Source organism: Mustelus asterias, chromosome 23 (assembly GCF_964213995.1).
Source record: "Mustelus asterias chromosome 23, sMusAst1.hap1.1, whole genome shotgun sequence".
NCBI lineage: Eukaryota > Metazoa > Chordata > Chondrichthyes > Carcharhiniformes > Triakidae > Mustelus > Mustelus asterias.
Window position 1 is genome coordinate 19880310 of NC_135823.1, and position 27848 is coordinate 19908157.

A 27848-nucleotide genomic window follows, 5' to 3' on the forward strand; every position below is an offset into this window, starting at 1 on the left:
ATGTCTGCGTGGGTTTCCTCCCACAGTCCAAAGATGTGCAGGTTAGGTTGATTGGCCATGCTAAAAATTGCCCTTAGTGTCCTGAGATGCATAGGTTAGAGGAATTAGTGGGTAAATCTGTAGGGATATGGAGGTAGGGCCTGGGTGGGATTGTGGTCGGTGCAGACTCGATGGGCCGAATGGCCTCTTTCTGTACTGTAGGGTTTCTACGATTCTATGAACTTTTTTCTCAGATCCCAAAGACAATGAACTGGATGGTTTTAAAATGTACCAATTGCAGTTAAAGGTATCTTGGTACAGTTAATTTAATATGAATCACCACTGGTATGTTTTTATTTCCATATTTCAAAATGGTGACTACCCATGCCCTTACCAACGATTTGTATTTTATACTCTTATACAAGTCGACACCTTTTTTGAAATGTTTTTTGAGTCTTCAAAGGTCAGCTTATACCCCACAATCTACTGTAACTGATGCAATGACATGCCACATAATAGTGGGATGTAAACTCATTCCCAACCTCAAGCATATCAACAGAGGTGCTTGGGAAAGCAATGAATTATTCAATGGGAAAGAAGGAACCATTCATTTTGAAAGCTCTTACACAGATCCCAACAGAGCAGCTATCTTATACAGCACAGGGATGGCAAGGGGTATTAAGTATTGTTAAAAATATTAACAGTTTACATTTATCTAGCATCTTTAATGTAACAAAACGTCCCAAGCAACTTTACAGGAGCATTATAAAACAAAATAAAATACTGAGTGCGCAAGAAAGTGGTCAGCCATGTATTCACCCTACATATCCTGCTGTTCTACTCGAACTAGCACATGGTATTGGTAGTAATCCTTTGAGGTCCTACTTTTCAACTTGTTTCCTGGCTCTCTATATTCTGCTTTTAGGATCCTCATCCCTTTTTTTACCTATGTCGTTTGTACCAATGTGTACCACAGCAACTGACAGTTCACCCCTCCCCCTTCAGAACGTCCTGCAACCGCTGGAGAGACATCCTCGATCACTCTGTACCAACAACTTGCTGGCACCCATAATAAAGGTCAATGGTTCAGACTGTAGTTTCACCCCCCGTTACAGATTAATCACCAAAATTAGTAGAGGTGACAGAGACATTTGGCCCATTAGTTTAAAATCATGTTCCAGTTCAGTTTTTTGTCTTTATTATTGTGCATAACTATGAATTCCCCATCAACTGCCTGATAGCAAGGCCAAAAAGCCCAAATTTCTCCTAGTCAGTCAGTCATTCCAGGAGGGTTACCAATCTCGTGGCTCTATTTTGTACCGCATTTAAGCGTTGCGGTTCTTCCCCGCATTATCTTCAGAAAATAAACTCATCTCTTGAATCATAGGATTTGTTTCTAATAGCTTCCAAATATCGCACATGCTGATAAAATGAAACTGTGGAGATTAGACCCACTTAGATGCTTGGCACAGCTGTCTCTGGATAAATACACACATTGCACATCATATCGAGTGAAAGCACTCAGATTTATATGACAGCTGGATGTTAGATGAAGATGCCTTGAATGACTAAAGTGGTCACTTTTAAATCACAGGTGGCTGTTTCCATTTAATTTGTTTTATACTCTGACTACCATACATGAAGAGACCACAATATTCACACCAAGGTTCTGGTCACAGGATCAGATAAAATGCCAGTGATTCATATACATTCCCTTCTACAACATTGCAGTTCCAACATTTGTGGTGATCAGTGGAATGATTCAACATCAGAGATACACTCCTTTTCTTAAACCACAGCAATGGCATTATATGTTGCACACTTCAATACACAAATAAGGATAAATTAATCAGGAGCAAACGAAGGTAAAGTCAGATGAACAGCATAATACCACTGTCCATCCCAAAAAACAAGGCAAAGAAATGTTATCTGGAACGCTGGATGTCAAACAAATTTTACTCCACAACCTAAAGTTCTCCATCCAGGCCAGAAAACAGAATAGTTACAGCATAGAGCGAAGGAACCCTCACCATTTAGTCATAAACATCACATCTAAAATATTCAAGAAAGCTAGGTCGCAGTCATAAAGGAAGACTGTCAAAGTTATTTAAAGAGAATTTATATGTAGCAGTCACATGTACAAAATCTAAAGTGGAATCAGCAGCGTTTAGTCAAAGACTTCTTTGAGTTTCAAAATTTAAATAGTAGAAATTGGTGTCATCTCTGTAACCTTAAATATCGGAAAACAACAATAACAACAGTTTCTTTTGCTGAGGTTTCAAATGTCGCTTCACGTTTCACTTTGCCACCAACATTGCGAGCAACAAAAATGAAGTCATTAGTGGTGAAAACACACGGCTGGTGGCAGACTGTTTGCTGCCCATCCCTCACCATTCTGGCAGCGTAGCAACTGTACCACCCACATGTCAATCAGGACTCACATCCACTACATACACAGCTTACAGCCACAAGCCATTTTCAAGAAACGAAATACAGCCAAAGATCTTAAGGGAGGCAGAAAACTCAGCACTGATGTATGTGCCCAGTACAGTTGCATCCACTTTGTCTCCAGTTGACCATAATACCCCACAGTTTAAACCAAGGTGGATTTACCAGCAAGTGAAAAAGAATTATATTAGTAAGCTATCGGATCAGTTGTTAAGAGTGAACTCTTACAGTTCATTAACAAAATCTTAACAGGAATTCATCAGCCACAGTCTTTGTTCTCCCAATTACATTATACACTACCACACTGAGCTAGGGGTTGGGGTAGCATGGTGGCACAGTGGTTAGCACTGCTGCCTCAGCGCCAGGGACCCGGGTTCGATTCCCGGCTTGGGTCACTGTCTGTGTGATGTTTGCACGTTCTCCCCGTGTCTGCATGGGTTTCCTCTGGGTGCTCCAGTTTCCCCCCCCCCGCCACAGTCCGAAAGACATGCAGGTTAGGTGCATTGGCCATGCTAAATTCTCACTCAGTGTAACCCAAACAGGCGCTGGAGCGTGGCGACTAGGGGATTTTCACAGTAACTTCATTGCAGTGTTAATGTAAGACTATTTGTGATAATGAAATAAACTTGAAGGAAGCAAAAATGTTTGATTTAAGAATTGGATAAAATAAAGTTCAAATAATTGGATAAAAGGATAAATTGGATAAGACTGCAGCTGCCTGAAGTGTTCTGAAATGCAAATTAGCTTAACAGCAGGATAAACAGATATTTACTTCAGTGAAGTGGGGAACAATAGAGAAGCGAATTGTAGGTGTTGAAAATACAGAAGGGATGGGTTCAAAGTGGAAACATAAGAATACACACATGCTAAAAGAATGGCTTCTGAGTTATTTAGATAGAGTGAGATCAAAAGGGAAATATGCTATATTAGTAGCAGGATAAGCAGCAGTTATGATCATAGCTACAATCAGCTGAAAGGAAGTTCTCGCAGGACAGACAATTTTATGCTAGAAGCTGCTGTTTGAAAATCTCAAAATCTACACTGAATCAGAAGAATGGCTTCCCAAAGTTGAAGGTACAATTTGTGGGTGGTAATTATTTGTTGAAATTAGCACCAAGTTAAATTGTATGGGATGGTGTGTTTCTTCAAATGAATAAACACTATTCTCTTTGAATGATTATAACAAGACTGGACCTTTGCTCATTGGTTTACATATCAGTCCTCAAATTATACCAAAATTGAAAAATAAATTAAGACCTGGCATTCCAAAGCTACCTTTTGGGTTTTGGGATAGCCGCGCATCTAACATCAGCAGGGTTCTTAACAGAAGCCATTAGGTGTCACTAATGGGCAGGTGGGCCAGCATGGAAAGCAGGGCCTGGTCAGCTAACTTCATCCATTCAAAGAATAGCTATGATGGAAACCACGCGACTGCCAAGCACCATGGTTATAAATTCCTGACAAGCACTCCAAAGTACAGCTATTCCAGTACAAGATTTTATTTATCAGAAAATAGATGCAAGCTAATTATAAGCATTATTGTGGACCTAAACAATTCAACCAGTGATGTTTTAACCTTTAATTCTAGATTAACATATCAATCAGAAAATCAAGGTTTAACATTGCAACGACGAACTGTTGTCATATCTGCGATTTTCCCAAGCTAGACCAAGAGGAGGAAGTCGGGGAAGGAAAAACTATACTTAAAGCAAATCATACTGAACTTCAGTGCCTGGGAAAATTAATTCCACAACAGCTTCCATTTAGATAGCATGTTTGAAATAGAAAAAAAGTCCCATGGTTGGACAAAACCCAACATAAAGATAGATTTCAAGAAGACACATGATGGAGAGAAGGCGGGGAGATATAGGGAAGAAATTCCAGAACTAAGGATGTCATAGCCAGATGGGGGGAAAATAATTTTCGGATAAACAAGAGACAAGGGTTGGATGAATGCACTATTTTAAGACATTGCATTTCAGTGGTATCTCTTTTGGGTACTGTAGAATTCTGCTGTGTAACCACAGTAAATGCAATTACAGACAATGATTCCATGAAGTAGAAAGTTTAATGTGTCAATCCAAGTGACACAGGGCAGCAATATGAGCATGATAAAAGTATTTCTTCCATGTTTTCTTTCTATTTTTCTCAAAACTTGCTTTCTCATTTTAAATTTACTTTTAAAATGCCAAACTCAAAGATGGGAGTTGTACGCTTTTTAGGATGCCAACAAGCTGGCCAAAGAGATGCAAGTAGCCCAGAGAAAGTACAAAGCACCATTAATATTCCAACTGCAATGCTGTAAAGCACTAATGTCCTACTGGAACAATTCTAGTTTATGTTTAACTGTTGTGCAACAATGAACTTGCCTTGAAAATCGCATCAGGATAGAATGTTGCTAGATCAAAGGAGAATCCTGTACATAAAAGTCACAGATATATCACTCTTACTACAATGTTAGCCATGTGTAGTAGGAGATACAGAAACCCCTGCTTTGAGACTAATTTAAAATAGGGACATAGTGTGCCTTACTTATATATTATACGAAGGTATTGTCTGTATAAGCACATATATAATCATTTTTGAACAAGTATTATAGATTTAAACTGTATTTTTGTATTTTCTTGTGAGCTTTGGCCAATAAGCAATTTACCCCTTGGCATAATGGGAAATAAGTTTAATTAGACAGACCACATTCTTTTGGAACAATGAAGCATTGATCATATATCCTATTATCAGAGGCAGGCCAGGCAGCTACAAACTACAAAGGTTTTTGAAATGAATAGAAAGATTCAGCTTCTAACTGCAATGAATAGACAAATTCAGCCTCCACTGATAAGGGGACAGAAAACAGATAAGAGATGACGACTCCCTTCTTGTTCCCAGGACTGCAGGTGTTAGGAGCGACCCTACTGGATTTGTGTAGGTAAGGCTACCAGGCAATGGAGGAAGAACCTCTGGGTTTGGTTGTCCAATGAATTCCTGATTCTGCTAAAAGGTAGAATGCTATTGGCCAAAATAAATAAAGTGTATTAATGTAATTGGACCGTCCAGCTTGGATGACAGGCTGGCCGGGAGGATCGAATCTTCAGAAATGTACATCTGCTGTGCTCATGTGATGCAACGTCAGAGAGAAACTTGGAATCCTCTGACCATCTCTCTCCCAATAAGTGTTGGTCAAATAAAGAACGTCTTTAACTGCATATTGTCTTTCACAAGTCTTTGTGTTAGCTATGATCAGCTGGATACAAAACACCCCCAGAGGGACGCTTGAGAAAATCCCCTTACACTGGTCATGAACTGAGTTAGAAGAGAGCTCCATGTGAAACACCAGCATAAAGCTTATGAAATCTATTCGCCCACGAAGGGGACAGGTGGCTATCTCTGTGATCAATGTTTGTTTTATCTCAAAAACTGCAAGGATGATTTCAAAAGAAGTTGACTTTTGTATTTTTAAACCCCAGTGAGTCAGCTCCAGTCTGTTCATTTTATCCCATTTTGGATTTCTCATTTTTTCATTCGTTCATGAGATCTGGGTGTCGCTGGGGAGGCCAGCATTTATTGCCTATCTCCAAGTACTTTCGAGATGGTAGTGGTGAGCTTTCTTGAACCACTGTCATCCATCTGACTGCTGCCCAGAGTACTATTAGGAAACGAGTTCTAGAACTGTGCTGTTGAATGAGCCTTAAAAAGTTGAGGGAACATTAGGGTCCTGAAAGGACAGCACTGATCTCCGAGTGAAATTAACAAAATGAATGACACATTTGGAACAAAAAAAGACTCTCCGGCCAGCCAGGAAAATGAGAAAACTGTGGAAATTGAAGTCAAAGTCTTCCAACAGCAAAAAGATGAGTTAACAGTCTGAAAAGAAAGATCCAAGAAAGAGCTGTAGTTCCAGCCAAAACTCCATAAAGCGGGAAAATCAGAGAGAGACGCATACAGATAGCAGCTGTGGCAGTTGACAGTCTTAAAGCAGTAATGCATTTAAAGTTGTACAATATTTCATGACAACCACAAGGAGGAACAAAGGACAACGGGCAGAAAAATCAGAAGAGACTTCAGTTACAGGGCAATTCTAAAAGCAGAGGGCAACTCTAAAAAGGGAGTCTGTAAGCAATGCAAGACTTCAAAGGAGGCAATTAAGATCACAAGAAAAAGGCTGAGGAGGTAATAAGCTCCCAAGCAAAAGGCTATACCAGACTCAGAACAGGCAGTAAATGAGTAAATGGGGGGGGGGGGGGTCTGGACCCCTCCCTCTCATCCTCGTTCCTTTTATAGTTTCTTCCGATCTACTCTGTCCAGCCCCTCATGATTTTTAACACCCCTATCAATTCTTCTCTTAGCCTTCTACTCTCCAAGAAGAACAATCCCAACCTCTCCAATGTATTCTCATATATGAAGTTTCTCATCCCTGGAACCATTCTTGTAAAGCTCTTCTGCACTCTCTCCAATGCATTTACATATTTCCTATTATGTGGCACTCAGCTGGGTTACTGTGTACAGTTCTGAGGTGTAACTAGTGTCTTGCATAAGTTCAACATTACGGCCTTGCTCATGTACTCTATGCCACTGTTAATAAAGCCCAGGATGCTATATGCTTTACTAACTGCTGTCACCACCTGTCCTGTTACCTCCAATGATCTATGTACATATACACCAGGTCCCACTGCTTCTGCACCCCCTTAATTTTACCCATTACTTTATATTGCCTCCCCATGTTCTTCCCATCAGAATGCATCACCTCACACTTCACATAGAAGAGTTCTGCATCACTCTGCATTGCATCACCAAGACAAATAAGCTTCACCCTAGCCAAGAAAAAACCGTGTAAATATCTGCATGAGGAACACGACTCTCGTAATGGCTGGGCATTTCTCACCTGCACACAAGTGTTGCTATGATGACACACCACGCTGTACAGCAGCAGTCTGCGTTTGGCTGATCTTCACTCTTCTTCCGACAGCACAGCCAAAAGGAATAGAACAGAAGAAAGAGGAGGTTGAGGGCGAGGCAGACGAGAGCAACTCCACCCAGCAGCAAGAGTGACTGTAGAGAGAGAGAGGGGGAGAAAGAGTTAATATTCAATGCAATAACTGAAGTTACTCCTGTCACCCTCAAATTCAGAATCATTCACAATATATGTACCAAAGAAACTAGTCCTTGAAGCAAGGCATGAAGAAATCTTACACTTCCCGTGCATCAGTGAGTGCATAACCTGGCGTTGAATATCTGTACAACAATGCAGAGTGAAAAAGGAGGATTTTTTTTTGGAGGGAGGATGCTGCAGGAATGGAGACATACTGAAACTGGAGACATAGAAAGATTTTTTTTTACACTGAAAACTTAAGGTTAAAAAATTCAGCTTAAATACTTTGCAAAACCATACTCCTAATACAAAAACAATTCAGGACAATATAATGGCAGAAATAGAAAATGCCTCCTGCATTTTTGCTCAAAGTGTGAAATCAGGATTAACAGTGGCATGTTAATTTGAATTGCGGGAAATGTGCTGGAAACTGGTAAACAGGGTCAGTAGAAAGAAGGGCTCTCAAATGCTGGCATTTAAGCATCTTTGCTTTTTTATTATTGTAAGTTAAAATCAATGAACAATTTCACACTGTTGCATATTTAGGGGCAAACAAGCCAAACTATGCCCATGAATCTGCAACAGAATGTAACATTTTACACCATTTTTGTTTTGAAAACAAAAAAGAGAAAATCTTAAATTTGCTTTTTCTGAAACACTTCCACCATCAGGAAACACACATACCCTCAATTATAAGCACTTTAATAAATGCATTTTGGGAATGTTAAGAGTAAACGTGATGGGTAAATCATGTCCTCATTTCAAAGTAAATATACACAGTAGAAGCTGCTACTGGATCAGTTATTTTAAGTACAACTGTAAAAAAAAAAGGCACTGGGGTTGAAAGGTAAAAATGAACATACTTCAAACAACTAAATTCAAAAATGACCCAATGATTTATATTTTACTACCTTAAATAGTGAAGTACAACGCTATTGTGAATAATGGACTTATTCATTTCATGGTACCAGTTTCTGCCTGGTACAGAAGGAGGAACTACAGAATGAACCATGATTTCTAAACGAAAGAAAGCCCCAAAATAGCATAAAATTTAAAAAGAAACAATTGATAGAAACAAATCAGGGGCAAAATCTATTACCACTCTCAGATAGAAAATTGCAGCAAGAAATAATTTTGACGGAGGTGGAAAAATTATACCACAAGACGACAGGTATTGTAATGCTGAGCGATCACTCACAAACAGCAACACTTTCTCGGATTGTAAGCAGGAAGCTGGTTAGTCAATAATGACATAATGAGATGAATAAACACCCAGCAAGCAATAATCAAGTGTTGACTCATTTTAGTTGCTTTTATCAGAGGCACAAAAACAAAAAAACAGCTGGCTCATACCTAATGTTTACATGTAAATTCAGACAGTGATTTCAATCAATGACTTAAGCCATCAAGAATGCACAGAAAATAAGCATTTATATTAATGTATTTGCATGCCACAGCTTACAGACAATTAAACATTTTTGAAGTGCAGCAACTGTTGTTTTGTCAGCAAGCTCTAAGTCACAGTAAATGTCCCACAAACAGCAATTTGGTGAGTGACCTTTGTTCTGATCTGGCAGGTGGTAAGTGCCATGGAAACCCAATCCCATGGGGAAACTTGGCAAGCTATCACAACTCTTTACTTTTTGCATTTTATCATGGGAAGATACGGTCACGCAAGTCAGAAGACACAATTTTCAGTAACACTTTAGGGATTTTAAATATTAAATTAAAATATTTATTAACAAAATGAAATAAAATATAAACACACAAGATTATTTACACAGATAAAATTATCTTACAGAACATTCCCTCAACAAAAATTTCCTACTTGGTTGGACTCACAAACAAACACCCATTTAGGCAACATTCCCTGATAGATATTTAGTCTATTAAAAATTCCAATATTACCACAAGGCAAGCGCACTGGTGTTATAACAGGGTGGTATGTCACAGGGCTTCTCTCTTTCTTCCACTCTGCTGTGGAAATTCTAGAAAAAAACATTCAAAACAAAATCCTGCTTTCTGAAAACAATAGACACTTATGGGTTGAAAACTGCCTCACTTTGCTTCTTCACAGCTCTTTCCCCAACACAGAGCACCACTCCAGGAAGCCTTACATTGGGATTCCTAAAACACAGCTCACACCCCTATCCTTCAGTATACTTCTCATTTTTCATATTTGCGTCTATTGTTCGTAATCCTTCTTCGAAACCTAACGTTCCCAGAAAATAAAATCTTTCATGTTCTCCTTACTGCCCCTGCTTCTGGATAAAATAAAATTTCATGACCTTGCTTTAATTATTACCTTTGCCAAGTTGCGAACTCTTTTACTTCCCTTAGGTTCTTATGTTCAGTTGTTAAATTTCTAAGAACTAGGAGCAGGAGTCGGCCATCTGGCTCCTCGAGCCTGCTCCATCATTCAGTAAGATCATGGCTGATCTTTTCGTGGACTCAGCTCCACTTACCCGCCCACTCGCCATAATCCTCAATTCCTTTACTGTTAAAAAATTTATCTATCCTTGCCTTAAAAACATTCAATGAGGTAGCCCCAACTGCTTCATTGGGCAGGGAATTCCACAGATTCACAACCCTGTGTGTGAAGATGTTCCTCCTCAACTCAGTCTTAAATCTTCCCACCCTTATTTTGAGGCCATGCCCCCTAGTTCTAGTTTCACCCGCCAGTGGAAACAACCTTCCTGTTTCTACCTTATCTATTCCCTTCATAATCTTATATGTTTCTATAAGATCTCCCCTCATTCTTCTGAATTCCAATGAGTATAGCCCCAGTTTACTCAGTCTCTCCTTAAAAACCAACATTCTCAGCTCCAGAATCAAGCTAGTGAATCTCCTCTGCACTCCATCCAGTGCCAGTATATCCTTTCTCAAGTAAGGAGACCAAAACTGTACACAGTACTCCGGGTGTGGCCTCACCAGCACCTTATACAGCTGCAACATAATCTCGCTGTTTTTAAACTCCATCCCTCTAGCAATGGAGGACAAAATTCCATTTGCCTTCTTAATTACCTGCTGCACCTGCAAACCAACTTTTTGTGATTCCTGCACAAGGACACCCAGGTCCCTCTGCACAGCAGCATGTTGCAATTTTTTACCATTTAAATAATAGTCCATTTTGCTGTTATTCCTACCCAAATGGATGACCTCACATTTACCAACATTGTACTCCATCTGCCAGACTCCTGCCCACTCACTTAGACTATCTATATCCCTTTGCAGACTTTCAGCGCCCTCTGCACACTTTGCTCTGCCACTCATCTTAGTGTCATCTGCGAATTTTGACACACTACACTTGGTCCCCAACTCCAAATCATCTATGTAAATCGTAAACAATTACAGTCCCAACACTGATCCCTGAGGCACACCACTAGTCACTGATCGCCAACCAAAAAAACACCCATTTACCCCCACTCTTTGCTTTCTATAGTTAACCAATCCTCTATCCATGCTAATACATTACCTGTAACACCGTGCACCTTTATCTTATGTAGCAGCCTTTGGCGCGGCACCTTGTCAAATGCCTTCTGGAAATCCAGATTCACCACATCCACAGGTTCCCCATCGTCCACTGTGCACGTGATGCTCGCAAAGAATTCCACCAAATTAGTCAAACATTATCTGCCCTTAATGAACCCATGCTGCGTCTTCCCAATGGGACAATTAATATCTAGGTGTCTCGCTATTTCTTCCTTGATGATAGATTCAAGCATTTTTCCTACTACAGGAGTTAAGCTAACCGGCCTATAGTTACCCACCTTGTCTACCTCCTTTTTAAAACAGTGGCATCACATTTGCTGTTTTCCAATCTGCAGGAACCACCCCAGAGTCCAGCGAATTTTAGTCAATTACCACTAGTGCATTTGCTATTTCTCCCGCCATCTCTTTTAGTACCCTGGGATGCATTCTATCAAGGCCAGAAAACTTGCCTACCTTTCGCCCCATTAGCTTGCCCAACACTACCTCTTTCGTGATGATGATGGTTTCTAGGTCCTCACCTGCCATAGCCTTCTTGTCATCAATTTTTGGCATGTTATTTGTGTCTTCCACTGTGAAGATCGACACAAAATACCAATTCAATGTCTCAGCCATTTCCTCATTTCCAGTTATTACATCCCCCTTTTCACCCTCTAAAGGACTAATGGTTACTTTAGCCACTCTTTCATTTTATATATTTGTAGAAATTTTGCTCGCTGTTTTTATATTCTGAACACAGCAGTGAGTTATCTCCGAATGCAAATTTCTAACCACGTCTTATTTGCTTATAGAAAATTCAACTTGGCCATATTTACTTTAAGTGACAGCCTTTCACATTAGGCTTCTTTGACGTCCTAACCTTGTGGACAAACTGACTTCAGTTTAATTAAATTAGTCATATATACAGCCACAAGTCTTCTTCACAATAGGAAACCCCAAAAATTTTCTTCACACGAGATAATGTTTTTAATAAGGTTGGACACGGGGAGAAGTCTCGCCAGGACGCGGGGAGAAGTCTCGCCAGGACGCGGGGAGAAGTCTCGCCAGGACGCGGGGAGAAGTCTCGCCAGGACGCGGGGAGAAGTCTCGCCAGGACGCGGGGAGAAGTCTCGCCAGGACGCGGGGAGAAGTCTCGCCAGGACGCGGGGAGAAGTCTCGCCAGGACGCGGGGAGAAGTCTCGCCAGGACGCGGGGAGAAGTCTCGCCAGGACACGGGGAGAAGTCTCGCCAGGACACGGGGAGAAGTCTCGCCAGGACACGGGGAGAAGTCTCGCCAGGACACGGGGAGAAGTCTCGCCAGGACACGGGGAGAAGTCTCGCCAGGACACGGGGAGAAGTCTCGCCAGGACACGGGGAGAAGTCTCGCCAGGACACGGGGAGAAGTCTCGCCAGGACACGGGGAGAAGTCTCGCCAGGACACGGGGAGAAGTCTCGCCAGGACACGGGGAGAAGTCTCGCCAGGACACGGGGAGAAGTCTCGCCAGGACACGGGGAGAAGTCTCGCCAGGACACGGGGAGAAGTCTCGCCAGGACACGGGGAGAAGTCTCGCCAGGACACGGGGAGAAGTCTCGCCAGGACACGGGGAGAAGTCTCGCCAGGACACGGGGAGAAGTCTCGCCAGGACACGGGGAGAAGTCTCGCCAGGACACGGGGAGAAGTCTCGCCAGGACACGGGGAGAAGTCTCGCCAGGACACGGGGAGAAGTCTCGCCAGGACACGGGGAGAAGTCTCGCCAGGACACGGGGAGAAGTCTCGCCAGGACACGGGGAGAAGTCTCGCCAGGACACGGGGAGAAGTCTCGCCAGGACACGGGGAGAAGTCTCGCCAGGACACGGGGAGAAGTCTCGCCAGGACACGGGGAGAAGTCTCGCCAGGACACGGGGAGAAGTCTCGCCAGGACACGGGGAGAAGTCTCGCCAGGACACGGGGAGAAGTCTCGCCAGGACACGGGGAGAAGTCTCGCCAGGACACGGGGAGAAGTCTCGCCAGGACACGGGGAGAAGTCTCGCCAGGACACGGGGAGAAGTCTCGCCAGGACACGGGGAGAAGTCTCGCCAGGACACGGGGAGAAGTCTCGCCAGGACACGGGGAGAAGTCTCGCCAGGACACGGGGAGAAGTCTCGCCAGGACACGGGGAGAAGTCTCGCCAGGACACGGGGAGAAGTCTCGCCAGGACACGGGGAGAAGTCTCGCCAGGACACGGGGAGAAGTCTCGCCAGGACACGGGGAGAAGTCTCGCCAGGACACGGGGAGAAGTCTCGCCAGGACACGGGGAGAAGTCTCGCCAGGACACGGGGAGAAGTCTCGCCAGGACACGGGGAGAAGTCTCGCCAGGACACGGGGAGAAGTCTCGCCAGGACACGGGGAGAAGTCTCGCCAGGACACGGGGAGAAGTCTCGCCAGGACACGGGGAGAAGTCTCGCCAGGACACGGGGAGAAGTCTCGCCAGGACACGGGGAGAAGTCTCGCCAGGACACGGGGAGAAGTCTCGCCAGGACACGGGGAGAAGTCTCGCCAGGACACGGGGAGAAGTCTCGCCAGGACACGGGGAGAAGTCTCGCCAGGACACGGGGAGAAGTCTCGCCAGGACACGGGGAGAAGTCTCGCCAGGACACGGGGAGAAGTCTCGCCAGGACACGGGGAGAAGTCTCGCCAGGACACGGGGAGAAGTCTCGCCAGGACACGGGGAGAAGTCTCGCCAGGACACGGGGAGAAGTCTCGCCAGGACACGGGGAGAAGTCTCGCCAGGACACGGGGAGAAGTCTCGCCAGGACACGGGGAGAAGTCTCGCCAGGACACGGGGAGAAGTCTCGCCAGGACACGGGGAGAAGTCTCGCCAGGACACGGGGAGAAGTCTCGCCAGGACACGGGGAGAAGTCTCGCCAGGACACGGGGAGAAGTCTCGCCAGGACACGGGGAGAAGTCTCGCCAGGACACGGGGAGAAGTCTCGCCAGGACACGGGGAGAAGTCTCGCCAGGACACGGGGAGAAGTCTCGCCAGGACACGGGGAGAAGTCTCGCCAGGACACGGGGAGAAGTCTCGCCAGGACACGGGGAGAAGTCTCGCCAGGACACGGGGAGAAGTCTCGCCAGGACACGGGGAGAAGTCTCGCCAGGACACGGGGAGAAGTCTCGCCAGGACACGGGGAGAAGTCTCGCCAGGACACGGGGAGAAGTCTCGAGCTCTTTTTCACATAGCGTTATGGGATCTTTATCTATCCCGGACTTCTATTCAATGTCTCATCCATTGGAGATGCCACCTCCAACAATTCAGTCTGATGTCAGTTGAGCAGAACTCTAGGTATGGAGCTTAAACCTACAAACTTCGAACTCAGAACGAATGCTGCAATCGAGTCAAGGATGACACAAAAAGCAGGTGTTTTATAGGAGGCAAGTTAAACATGATACAGGAGAAACATAGTACTATAGTTAGAAAGTTAATTTGGCTTTTACCACAAGGCTTTCCCATGTTTTTCTACCATCTCTTTAGTGTGGGAAAATATTAAACAATTAGATCATTTAGCCCATTAACAACTTTTCTGATTACAAACACTTTATTTTTGCCCTTTATTTTCCAATGCTACTAACTCGTTTATTTCAGTTTTCAGTTCAAATGAAGGGTTAAATACAAAATGTTGGCCTATTTGTTCTCCTTGTAGCAATTTTGACACATGGAAGCAAGAGCTTGATAATCAGTGAAGCAATGCAGAGAGGAATAGAGTCACAAAGCTGTTGTTATTGAGTTGAATAATTAAGGTATCTTGGACAAGTCATACTACCAAAAAAGAGTAAAGTCTGAGACCAAAAGATCTCTGCTGATCAAGATCTAGGAAGAGATGTTTGGAATTTGTGAGTATGTAATAAGAATCATAGAATCCCTACAGTACAGAAGGAGGCCATTCAGCCCATCAAGTCTACACCAACCACAATCCCACCCAGGCCCTATTCTCGTAATCCCACATATTTACCCTGTAAATCCTGACACTAGGGTCAATTTAGAATGGCCAATCAACCTAATCCACACATCTTTGAACTGTGGGAGGAAACCGGATGAAACCCACGCAGACACGGGGAGAACGTGCAAACTCCACACAGAAAATGACCCGAGGCTGGAATTGAACCCGGGTCCCTGGCGCTGTGAGGTAACCGTGCTAACCACTGTGCCGCCTCTGATTTACCATGATCTAGAAAGTTTGATGCTGATGGGAAAGAGTGACGGTAAAAAAGATTGAGGATCTAGGTGAAGAGCCTCGCAAACATGATGAGTGTACCAAAGATGGTCTGTGCTTTCAGAGCAAAATCATCAGGGAGATCGAGATCCATCGTCGTCAATGTCCTCTCAAAAGTGAGAGGCAGATACTGACGGCCACTCATGATCTGTTCCTTTGTTTCAGCTCTTCCTCTTCGTGATCACACCTGCAAATCCTCAGAAATCAGAAACTCGGCATATCACTGCTGGTTCTTTTGTCAGTCACCTTCAATCTGTGTCCTCTGGTTACCAACCCTTCTACCACTGGGAACAGTTGCACCCCATTTACTCCTGATCAAATCTACAAAATGTTAATACCTCTTTCAAATTTCCCTCTTAACCATCTTGACTCCAAGGAAAATGACCCCAGTTTCTCTAGTCCCTCCACGAAACTGAAATCTTTCATCCCTGCAAACGTCCTCTGCATCCTCTCCAAAGTCTTGACATCCTTCCGAAAATATAGTACCCAGAATTGGTCACATCAGTGTTTTTTCAGTACAGCTTCCAGGCTTTTGGACTCTGCCTCAAATATAAAAAGCCATAGATCCGTACCCCATAGTAACACCCATCTCAAACCTTCTCATCCTACTATCTTGAAAGATTTGTGCACATACACTCCTAGGCATCTCTGTTCCTGCCCTTCCTTTAAAACTGTAGATTTAGTTTTCATCAAACTTCTTTTCCTTCTGACAAAAATGAGTCACTTCACACTTCTCTGCATTAAGTTCCATTTAGTAAGAAGTCTGACAACACCAGGTTGAAGTCCAACAGGTTTATTTGGCAGCAAAAGCCACGAGCTTTCGGAACAGGCTGTCCTTTTGTCAGGTGGGTGGGAGTTCCCCCACCCACCTGACGAAGGGACAGCCTGTTCCGAAAGCTCGTGGCTTTTGCTACCAAATAAACCTGTTGGACTTTAACCTGGTGTTGTTAGACTTCTTACTGTGTTTACCCCAGTCCAACGCCGGCATCTCCACATCTTAAGTTCCATTTGCCATCATTCTACCCATTTCACCAGTCTGTGTCCTGAAGTTTCCTCACTGTTCAAGGCATTTCCACGGTTCATGTCATCTTCAATAGATAAATGTATCTTTGCAATATATAAACAGAACATATGAACAAGTAATGCCAACTGTTAGGAGACATGTTCACAGAGTTGTTTGCAAGAATACTACGTAAAATACAACTTTGCCCACTAAAGAGAAAATTTAAATAGTTTACTAATTTTTTTGAACAAATCCACCGATTAAATCTACTTCCCAGTTTAACATTTGCAATTGACACTGTAAAAACCTTAAACCTTGTGAAACAAAGTGTGTTCCAGCACAACTACTTTTGATGTATTTCCAAGGTTTCCCTGTTTTCAGCTGAGCAGGATTGCCCTCGTCTCATTCCAATCTTAGCAATCTGTTCCAACAATGTTTCAACTTAAATTCTCATCTGTATGTTTAAGTCACTCCATATCTCTGCCCGACCCGTTCCGTGAACTCTGCGTTGCTCAAATTCTGGCCTCTTATGCATTCCCATTTCCTTTCATCCCACCACTGCCAGCCTTCAGCTGCCTAGGCACTACACTCTGGAACTCATTGTCTATACTTCTTCACCACTCTCTCCTACTTTAATACACTCCTTAAAAACTGGCTCCCTCACCAAATCTTTGGTCACCTCACTTAGAATCTTTCTTAAGTGCTGCATCTTATGGTGCAATGCCCCTGTGAAGGTTATATAAATGCAAATTGCTGTTCAATAAAAGCAAGACAAATCGGAAATCTCTCATTCAACCAAAAAGATTATTTCAGCAATTGCAGCTGTCTAACTTTCTTCCCTCTTTTCGGGAGCCCATTGAGCATTCAATAAGTGAATGGCTGATCCGATTGTGGTCATGATCCCACTTTCCTACTTGTCCCCCATAACTCTCGACTACCTTGTACATCAAAAGGAACTCCACCTTGAATATATTCAATGACCCAGCCACAACTGCTCTCCATAAGAGAAGGCCAAAGATTAACAACCCTCAGATAGAAATTCCTCCTGGTAGCCACTCTAAATGGGAGACGCGTTATTTTTAAACTGTGCTCCCTAGTTTTAGGTTCGCCCACAAGCGATTCCCCCAAAATCTACCCTGTCGTGCCGCCTCAGAATCTTCTGTATGATCATCTCTCATCTTTCTAAACTCATAAGCCCAAACTGCTCAACCTCTTCTCACAGTTCAGCCCCTTCATCGCAGGAATCGACCTGTGTACACAGTCGGAGACGGCAACTGTACAATACTGCTTTATAATGCTTCTGTGAAGTGCCTTGGGGATGTTTCCTTATGTTTAAGGTGTCATACAAATACAAGCTGGTTCAAACTAGTTACAATAATTAGGTGGTATGGGGCGTGACTGCCTTACTCTCAAAGATCCAAGAGTGTGATCAGAAATTGTCGAGTCACATTTGGTGTTGGGTAATAGACTGAAGTGACAAGTTAGAGTTCAACACCAGAACTGTACCACCTCGCCCGCCACAGAATCGGAGCGGGCAATGGTCCGTCAATAGAAATCTCCGTTGACCTCAAGGCGTGAATTTCTGGTCTCTCTCGAGCGAGGCCGTAAAATCCCACCCAATATATTTACAGACATTCTAACGTTATAGCATTCTCATTTATAAAAGGAACTTAGGGAATGATTTTTTAAAAAATCACAATTCACCAAAACGTTCTGCAAGGCTCTAATTTTTTCATTTGAAATAGTCAAAAAAGGGACCAATGACTTGCAGTAGTCCCATCTTGCCACGACAGTTAGTCTGCATTTATTTTAATTCACCAAAAGCAGATACCTTTGAAGGATTACTGCTGAATAACTTATCATAGCATGATACAACAGAAAGGAGCCATTCAGTCCATTGTGCCAATGTAACACTATCCCATTCGCACTCTGTCCTTTCTGACACTGTGGCACAATGGTTGGCACTGCTGTCTCACAGCACCAGGGATCCGCATTCGATTCCAGCCTTGGGTCCCTCCCTGTGTGCAGAGTTTGCACGTTCTCCCTGTAACTGTGTGGGTTTCCTCCAGGTGCTCAGGTTTCCTCCCACAGTCCAAAGATGAGAGAATTAGGTTGATTGGCCATGCTAAATTGTCCTTCGGTGTCAAGAGGACTGGCAGGGTAAATACATGGGGTTACGGGAATAGGTCGTGGGTGGGATTGTTGTTGGTGCAGGCTCGATGGGCTGAATGGCCTCCTTCTGCACTGTTGGGATTCTATGATTCTTTCCACATACCTCTGCAAATATTTATTCAATTCCCTTTTGAAGGCATTGTTCAATTTGCTTCCACAATAGTTTCAAGCAGTGCATTCCAGATGATAAAAATCTACTGCATAAATCTTCTTCTCTCACGTCACCTCTTGTTCTTTCGTCAATCACCTTCAACCTATGCCCTCTGGTTACCTTCAGCGGCTAGAAACAATCTCTCTCTCTATTTACTCAATCAAAACCTTCCATGATTTTGAACATCTGTAACAAATCTCCCCATTTCCCCTGTCCTCCTCAAGTCTGTTACTATCCTCCTCACTGCTCAGGTTTCCGAGATTTAAGTCACCTGCAAACTTTGAAATTATGCCCCATGTACCCATATCCAGATGTGGACTATTTCATCATAAACAGTGAGTGAGCAATCAGATTACTGTTGCCCGACACTGATTAGGAGCTGAATTACCAGAAGGGATATGCACCATTGAGTGAGGCAGTGAATATAATTGGATAGCTATCATGGGCCTAAAGGCCTAAAGCCTCCTTCTGTGCTGTGTGGTTCTACGAAAAACTCACGCTGCTGAAATTATCCCAGTTGGGGTCGAACATATGTTGATGAATGATGTAACAGAGTGACTCCATCAATAACAGGCCTGAGACTTACTAAATATTCAGCACTGTTTATATTATACCAAAGGAGGGCCAACTCAAAAGTCAATTTGATGACAATTTTAACAGTTTAGGTAATCTTCAGTTGAGAAGAAGAAAGCAACTGTCTGTGATTCCCATCGTTACACAACCCAATAACAATTAGAGAGATCTTTTCACAAATGACTATCTCCTGCAGTGTTTATTTGATCTTTACAGAAGCACCATGTCCCAAGTATAAAGCTAAAAATTACAGGCAAGATAACGGAATTAACAGTCCCAATTCTAGCTCGTATTCAGTAATTATCAACCAACCTACAGTAAGGCACCATGATAAACCACTGCCAGAAAGCAGAGCTCCTCAGGCCCAGTCATGAATAAAAAAAAGATCATTCATCAGATTTTTAAAAATTCATTTGTGGGACATGGGCGCTGCTGGCTGGCCAGCATTTATTACCCATTCCTAATGGCCCGAGGACAGTTGAGAATGAACCACATTGCTGTGGCTCTGGAGTCACATGCAGGCCAGACCAGGTAAGGATGGCAGATTGCCTTCCCTAAAGGACATTAGTGAACCAGATGAGTTTTTTCGACAATTGGCAATGGTTTTATGATCATCAGTAGATTCTTAATTCCAGATAATTTTTTATTGAATTCAAATTCCACCATCTGCCGTGGTGGGATTCGAACCTGGGTCCCCAGAACACTAGCTGAGTTTCTGGATTAATAGTCTAGCGATAGTCTGGGGCTAATGATTCCCTTCCAATAGCAGTCAGTGCACACTGATGGAAAATTGTTGGCATAGGTTTTCTCATGACTCAACTGCTAATATTACTCTGCTGTACAAATCCAAAGGGAATAAAATAATAAGAGGAAATACCGTCACTCAGAACCACCACAATGACTATGGCCAGCTGTGAAAATGAAATAAACTACAAAAGGAGAGGGAGCTGAGGCAGGGGGGTTATTGGGGGAGGGGAGAGGGGCACAAAACTACACTGAGGCAAGAGGGAAGCTACATGCGAAAAAGGTAGGTGCCAGGTGGAGAGAGAGCCAGAGAAAGAAAGCAATAGAGAGGGAATAAAGAGAAAAACTGAGAGCACAAGAGAGAGAGAGAAAACCAGGACTACTTACAAACCAAAGTTAAGAAATAGCCTTTCATACTCTCCAGAAACTGGCTTCCACGGGCAAGCACACTCTTCTTACAAGTCAAAACGTGACCTTCTGCTCTAAACATCTGGCATGCAGATTCTACAAGGTGAACAACAAGCCTTTCTACCACTTGGGTTTGCTCCAGAAATAACAGTCTATATCCAGCATGCTCCAAATGATTCAAGGCTCACAGAAAACACTGATTTGACAGACTGCCCTCGGCCAAAATTCCTATTTAAGCAAAATTGAAAAAGAATGATTAAGCAGATAAACAAATACTTTACTTAACAATCAAGTCTCAGCATATTAATCTGTATTGAAAACTGGCATAAGAAATGAACTTCAAAGTCATAGACCATCTGTGCAGTGGCAAAGAAACTCAAAAACCTGAAGAAAATGCGCAAACCAGCTGGTCATCCTTCTGATATCCAAACAATTGCAGCAGCAAGACATTGAGCCAAATCTGGATGGGAGGAGTATATCATGGAGTCTCTGCCTTCCAGCTTGAAGAATGTTAGCAGCATAACTTGTTGGCAGTGCGAGCTGATAACAGTTCAGCAACACGCAGTATCTGGGACCTTAGTAAACCATGAAACCAATAGGGTATATCCTCAACTAATAAGGCTTAAGGATCGAGAAACATAATTACTGAGAAAGAAAGTGAATTACAATCAAATCAGGTTTATAAGTAGCAAAAAGGTTAAACTCAGTGCGAGAGAGAGAGAGAAAGAACCTTCAAACCAAAAAGATGTTCTGCTCTGGTTACAAGGTGCATGATGCATCATGGGATCACCCAGGCTTGATCAAGTTGCTGGTTTAAGTTTTAAAAGTGCAGCAGTAAACGCCATGCCAAGTGTCTTTAGATACCCCACAACCGTGGGGAATATCACTCAGGTTGTCACTACAGAGTAGCAGCATGAAACCACTAGGTTGTTCAAATTTCTGAGATGCTTTACCCTTCCAAGGAACTTTTGAGTTAAACTGAACACTTTTTCAGGCCTGTGGTATACAGTGTGATACACCGCAAGCGATGATCTGATTGGTGTAGCCATTATCCTGCAGGATAGCTTTGATGCACCCAAATTCAGCATCGGGCTTGAACGGTGAGTAAATGGCTCGTGCCACACTGCTGATAAGGCCAATCTTGTAGCTCATGCGGTTGTAGGAACCTCAACATATATACTGACCAGTGAAGCTAGGCTTACGGCAGACAGTAGCAAATAACCTATTAGCAGGTTTCTCAACTGATAAGTTGAAGAAAGAGAGCTTACTAGACCGCTCCATTTTAAGGGCGAATTTGAACTTTGGATGGAACGTATTTAGGTGCGTTACAAATCTCAATGCCAGTGCAATAGCAGGTATGTAGGTCAGAGAATGAGTCTATACAGGTATGTTAATACTGTTGTCTCTAGTCCACACTTTCAAAGCCAATAAAAAGCAGTCAAGGTATACTGCTGTGCCTGTTCATTGGTGTTCCTGCCATTGTAGTCTCAAACACAGACCTCAACTGAACTTAAGTTAGTACGCTGATATGCATCCAATTCAGTTCCATTTATATTTGCCACACCTAAAATTCAGCATAAATGCCTGCTGAAGCTCTATGTGACAAAATGAGCAATGAGTTGAATGAAATTCAACACCAAAAGAGCTGGAAACGGAGGAATTGTGTAGTTGAGAATCTGGTTTGTTTCTCCAGCCGAAGACAATGTGTACTGTAGCAGTATTTGGCTTCGCTTCTCAGGCTCAAGAATAAATGCCTAATTATTTCATACACTATACTGTAGCCGAGAGAGGAAATCCTGGCCACTTGGGGTTATTCCATTGCATGCAAACTTTAAATTGCAGGAACAGATGTCCTGTCTGCCCAATTCAATGCATAGAGTTTGAATAAAAATGATATTTCTGCAAAAAGAAAATGCACAGACACATACTGACTGTATAATAAGAATGAGATTACAATACTATATTAAATAGCTTGATGGGAGATGTTTTGATAACCTTAAGGTACTTTTAGATATATGGCCATCAGAAATGCAGACTCATCCCTAGGTCATACTTAAACTAACAATTCTACAAATAGCCATAAGTACGTTTTCTTCCAACTTCTATTTTAGGACTGCCCAAACTGGGGGTCGCGAGATGACATTTTGGGGTCGCGAGCTCTGCAGCAGTAATGGCTGCCACAAAGCTCTGACTGAATGTTAACAGCAGCGAGGCTCCTTTAAGATGGTGGGCATGGTCTACCTGGCCAATGCTGGAGGCCTGATTCCTCCCCCTCCCCACAGCTCCCACTGAAAGGTCACAGCAACTTCAAAGCCTCAAACTGGAGTCCCAGTGGGAAAGATTTTGGGAAGCACTGTTCTATTTGTGTGCAGCCTGCTTGTTGCATTCTTCGATCCTGAAGGACTGTCATGCGGCCGCACATGTTCACATCTAAAGGAAGTGCTGTTTATGCATGACCTATTTGTTCCCTGCTCTGTATATCCACGATTACTCCACAGTCAGGCACCCACGCAGCTTAGGAGTGTAAACAGTTAGTCAGTCATTACTTTAGTCAGTCTTTTAAAATGACTCCTTTAGGTCCTTGCTTAGGATTCCTGCACCATTTCTGTCTCTCCTTCCTGTAGTCCAGTCTATTTCCTTTCCTTTTTTCAGGGATTTTAACACACTAAGCTGCAGGATGGAAGGTGTCACTATTTCAACTGGTGGACAGTGCATCGGTTGCAATTTTTGCCAGCCTTTTTTCCTTTTCCTTCAAAATTTCCCTGCTTTCAAATCCCTCCAGAATCTTTTCATTATTTATATGCAAGGTTCAAAAGCATAATCAGCAGTCAGAGGCACTGCAGGTGAAAACTCCACGTATGCGCTTCCAAGAAGAGTATTGTGTGCAGTTCTGGTCTCCTTTTCTGAGGAAGGATTTTTGTGCCCTTGAGGGAGTGCAGCGAAGGTTTACCAGGCTGATTCCGGGGATGGCAGGATTGATGTATGAGGAGAGATTGACTAAGTTAGGATTGTTTTTGCTGGAGTTCAGACGAATGAAGGGGAGATCTCAGAGACTTATAAAATTCCAACAGGACTTGACAGGGTAGATGCAGGGAGGATGTTCCCGATGGTGGGGAGTCCAGGACCAGGGGTCACAGTCTGAGGATTCAGGAAAGACCATTTAGGACGGATAGGAGACGACATTTCTTCATCCAAAGAGTGGCGAGCCTGTGGTAGTCTTTACCACAGGAAGTAGTTGATGCGAAAACACAATGTATTCAAGAGGCGGTTAGATATAGCACTTGGGGCGAATGGAGTCATGGGTTAAGGGGAGAAAGCAGGGTTAGGCTATTGAGTTGGACAATCAGCCATGATCTTAATGAATGGCGGAGCAGGCTCGAAGGGCCAATTGGCCTCCTCCTGCTCCTATCTTCTATGTTTCTTCGTTTCAGAGTTTTGAATCGAGCGACATTAAAGACCCAAGTTAATTCAGCACAAACCACAAAACAGAGACCTCGGACTTGCTGGTCTACATGGTTCTACTATGGGAGAAATGTCTCCATTGTATCTACTTGTTATCTTAAACAAAATGAGTTGTGAACACGATTTGACCAGAATTTCTCAGTGAGATCTAACTGCCCTTTGTAGCTTTCATTTCCATAGCTGCAAATAATTCCTGCCAATTTTACTGAAGAAATTTTAAATTCTGAGATCTAGATAGATGAGGGCCTATAATATAACCCAGCTTTTGCAAATAGGTACAAGAAAAGACAAGGACAAATAAAATTATACTCGTATGTAGTTAACAACAATATTTTGCTCCAACATTTTTTAAAAACTGATCAAAAAGCAGAAGACCACGGACTGTGGAAATGTGAACTAAAAACAGAAAATACTTGAAATTCTCAGCAAGCCAGACAGTATCTGTGAAGAAATAACAGCTAACATTTCTGGTCTCTGACCTTTCATCAGAACTGGGAAAAGTTTGCAATGTTTTTGAACAATGAGTGAGTGGAACAAAGATAACAGGAAGGTCTGTAATTGGGTGGAAAACTGGAGAAACTGAATGACAGAAATGTCACTCCCGTCTTCCGGGGCCAAAGGAAGTGGTGACGGGGCAAGGAAAGAAACAAATAAACAAAGACATGCCGAGAGCAGGCATGTTACTGTCTGAAAGTGAAAAGAAGAGGAAAAAAACATGCAAAGAAAAGGAAACAAAATGGGGGACAGAATTTACTATCTAAAATTGTTGAACTCAGCCAAAAGGCTGTAAGGAGCCTAATTGATAGATGAGGTGTGTGCCTCAAGCTTATGTTGAGCTTCACTGGTTCACAGAAGCTTGACGTTATGTTTGTGGACTGAACAGCGGTGTTGCACAAACAGGTCAATCTGTATCCAACTCAGGTAGCATAATTTTCCATAAAGGACTCTCCTCTCACCATAGTCAACAGGGCCCTCGATTGTTTCAGCCACATCTCCCATACTTCTACTCTCACCTCTTTCATTCTCTCCCAGAACTACAATAGGGTTCCCCTCATCTTTGGCTTCCAGCTCACTAGACTCTGTATTCAACAGATAATTTTCCAGCATTTCTGCCACCTCTTGTGTGATGCTACCACTAAACATCTTCCCTATCAACATTCCAAAAGGACCATTCCCTCCATGACACCCTGGTCCACTCCTGAATCAGCCCAACAACCCACGTCTTTAATACGCAAACACAGGAGATGTAACGTATGCTCTGCTACCTCCTCTCATCACATTACTTCTAGACCCCCCCTCACCATGGAAAACATCCTTCCTGCATCTGTCCCGTCAAGCCCTGTAAGAATTTTGTATGCTTCAATGAGATCACCTCTCATTCTTTTAAACTTGAGAGAATATGGGCCTGGTCTCAATGTCTTCTCAGGACAATCCTGCTATCTCAGGAATCAACCTCCCCTGCACTCCTTCAATGGCAAATATTTCCTTCCTTACAAAAGGAAACCAAACTGTGCATAATACCCCAGGTGAAGTCTCATCAGGGTTCCATACAATTGCAGCAAGACATCCATACACCTGCACTCAAATCCTCTAGCAATGAAGGCCAACGCATTGTCTTCCTTCCTTATTGATTGCAGAACCTGCATGTTAGTTTTCAGTGATGTGAACAAGGCTAACACAGGTCCATTTGAACATTAGCACTTCTCCAATCTCTCGCCATCTAAAAATACTCTAACTTCACATTGTTCCACATTATATACCATCTGCCATGTTCTTATCCATCATTTAGCCTATCTAGCCCTTGGAGGCCTCTTTGCATCCTCCGCACAACTCAGTCCCATGCGAATTAGTGTCATCAGCAAACTTGGAAATACATTTGGCCTCCACATTTGAATCATTGATATATATTGTGAATAACTGGGGTCCAAGCATTGATCCTTGTATTATCCCGTTAGTTACAACCTGCCAACCTGAGAATAAGCAGTTTATTCCTAATGTTTTCTATCATTAACCAATCCTCAATCCATGCCAGCATATGACACCAAACCCATGCGCTCTTATTTTGCTTACTAACTTCTTGTGTGGCCTTATCGAGACCTTTCTGAAAATCCCAATATACCACATGCACTGGTTCTTCCACACCAATCTGTGAGCCACACATTCAACTCCCTAATCTTCCTTACCCTACTCCAATTTGCTTGAGGCTCAGACAATAACCCAGAGATCGTGCTCGAGGTTCTGTTTTCTCATTTAATCCCTAGGTGCTCATTCGCCACAAGCAGAACCTCTAGTGCAATCCTACCTGTACTGTTATATCCACCTGGGCCATGCAACCGGATCCTCACTATCCCACTACGCACACATACACACGCACGCACACCCCTGCAGCCCTCACTTTTGCCCACACAGGCCAAAACAACCTCAAATCTGTTGGACAATTGCAAGGGGTAAGGCTCCTCCATTCCCACCTTCTCGATCCCCGCATCTCACTCACATCCATCTGTCCCTGACCAGGAACCAAATCATATGATCCTATCTGAAGGGATGTGGCTACCTGCCTCTGAAACACAGGGTCCAGGTAACTTTCCCCCTGGTTACTGTTCACACCTACCTTTAAAAATCTCAATACCAATCTTTTCAAAGCCTGTGCAGCATTTGGTCATCTCTCTCCAAACTCTTGGTATTCAATCCTTTATGAAGTGCTTAGGACATTTTATTTCAATTGCAGTGGAGTCTACATGGTATAGAACAGGCTTGAACCTCAAGTGTGGTTAGCCTGTTGAACTTATTGATTCAGGAGGACAACAAAATATCTGGAATACGAAAGGTCGGCGATTGTCCTGTGGACAGACAAAACGACTGCCGTCCACTGACAAACGAGGATCGTCACCTTGTTTTTCGATACAAAATTCTCCAAGCTTGTTGATAATGTGACTGATGGTGGAGATGAGAAAGAAAGACTAGCTCAAGGGTTAAGCAAATGTTGGACGTTAGTTGTAGATCGAGTTTTCACCTGGGTTCTCCATAAACAATCAAGTATTTCCTACAGGAATAACGTGTGAACGATCATATTTAGGTTTAAACATCAATGGGGGACTGAATTTCATCTACCCAAGTAGATTTGTTGACTAAGAACTAGTCAAATCCTTCCCAGACTTGACTTTGGATGTCTAAATGGATTTAGTTCAGCGCAGTAGTTAATGACCCTATTTAACAACATGCGTAATGTCAAAGGAATGCAGAACTCAGTATTCCATTTTCTCTTTTTTCTGCTGACTTTTTAAATGTAATGAGTGAAATGAGATGCCCTCTGGAATGTGAGCTCCCCATACCTTATGAGGGGGGTATTTTCACAATGTGACAACTAACTTCTGTCAATGTAATCCATTTTGATTGTTGAAGTACTCTACACAACCATAGGTGTATAATTTAGATGCTGACCAATCTGTTGGGCATTTCCAACATCTTTGCGTTTATTTCCAATTCCCAACTGTGCTTATTTTCATTCAAATAATTATTCAATTTGTAAGCATAATATGCATATGATATATTCTTCATTCAAAGTTACTTCATCTGAATCACCTGATAATGCACTAAATTCCCATGTTGCTGTGTTATTAATGCTGCTTAACTCGAAAATCAAATCATCCAATTTTCTTTCATGCAAAAAAACAACTTTTGCATTATACTGCAGGGCACAAGTAAAAACTTAAGTTGATTTCTTCAGGTTTCCACAGATGAAGTAGGCCCATCTATCACATCCTGCCAGAGACACCATCTTCCAGTATCTAACCACATCTTGCCAACTCCAAGGACTTTTGACCATAAAATGTAGGAACAGAAGTTTGATTTGATTTATTGTCACATAGAACATAGAACATAGAACATTACAGCGCAGAACAGGCCCTTCGGCCCACGATGTTGCACCGACCAGTTAAAAAAAAAAAACTGTGACCCTCCAACCTAAACCAATTTCTTTTCGTCCATGAACCTATCTACGGATCTCTTAAACGCCCCCAAACTAGGCGCATTTACTACTGATGCTGGCAGGGCATTCCAATCCCTCACCACCCTCTGGGTAAAGAACCTACCCCTGACATCGG

The 27848-nt window shown here is 43.0% G+C and overlaps 1 protein-coding gene across 6 annotated transcripts in view; it reads right to left on the bottom strand.

Annotated features, from left to right (window-relative positions):
• ttyh3a (tweety family member 3a) overlaps window positions 1–27848 on the bottom strand; it is a 175313-nt gene that overhangs the window by 98994 nt on the left and 48471 nt on the right. For all 6 annotated transcript variants that reach the window (XM_078240067.1, XM_078240070.1, XM_078240068.1 and 3 more), the window contains exon 2: window positions 7307–7473. In XM_078240067.1, the coding sequence (XP_078096193.1) occupies window positions 7307–7473 (167 nt within the window). The remainder of the gene's footprint in view (window positions 1–7306; window positions 7474–27848) is intronic.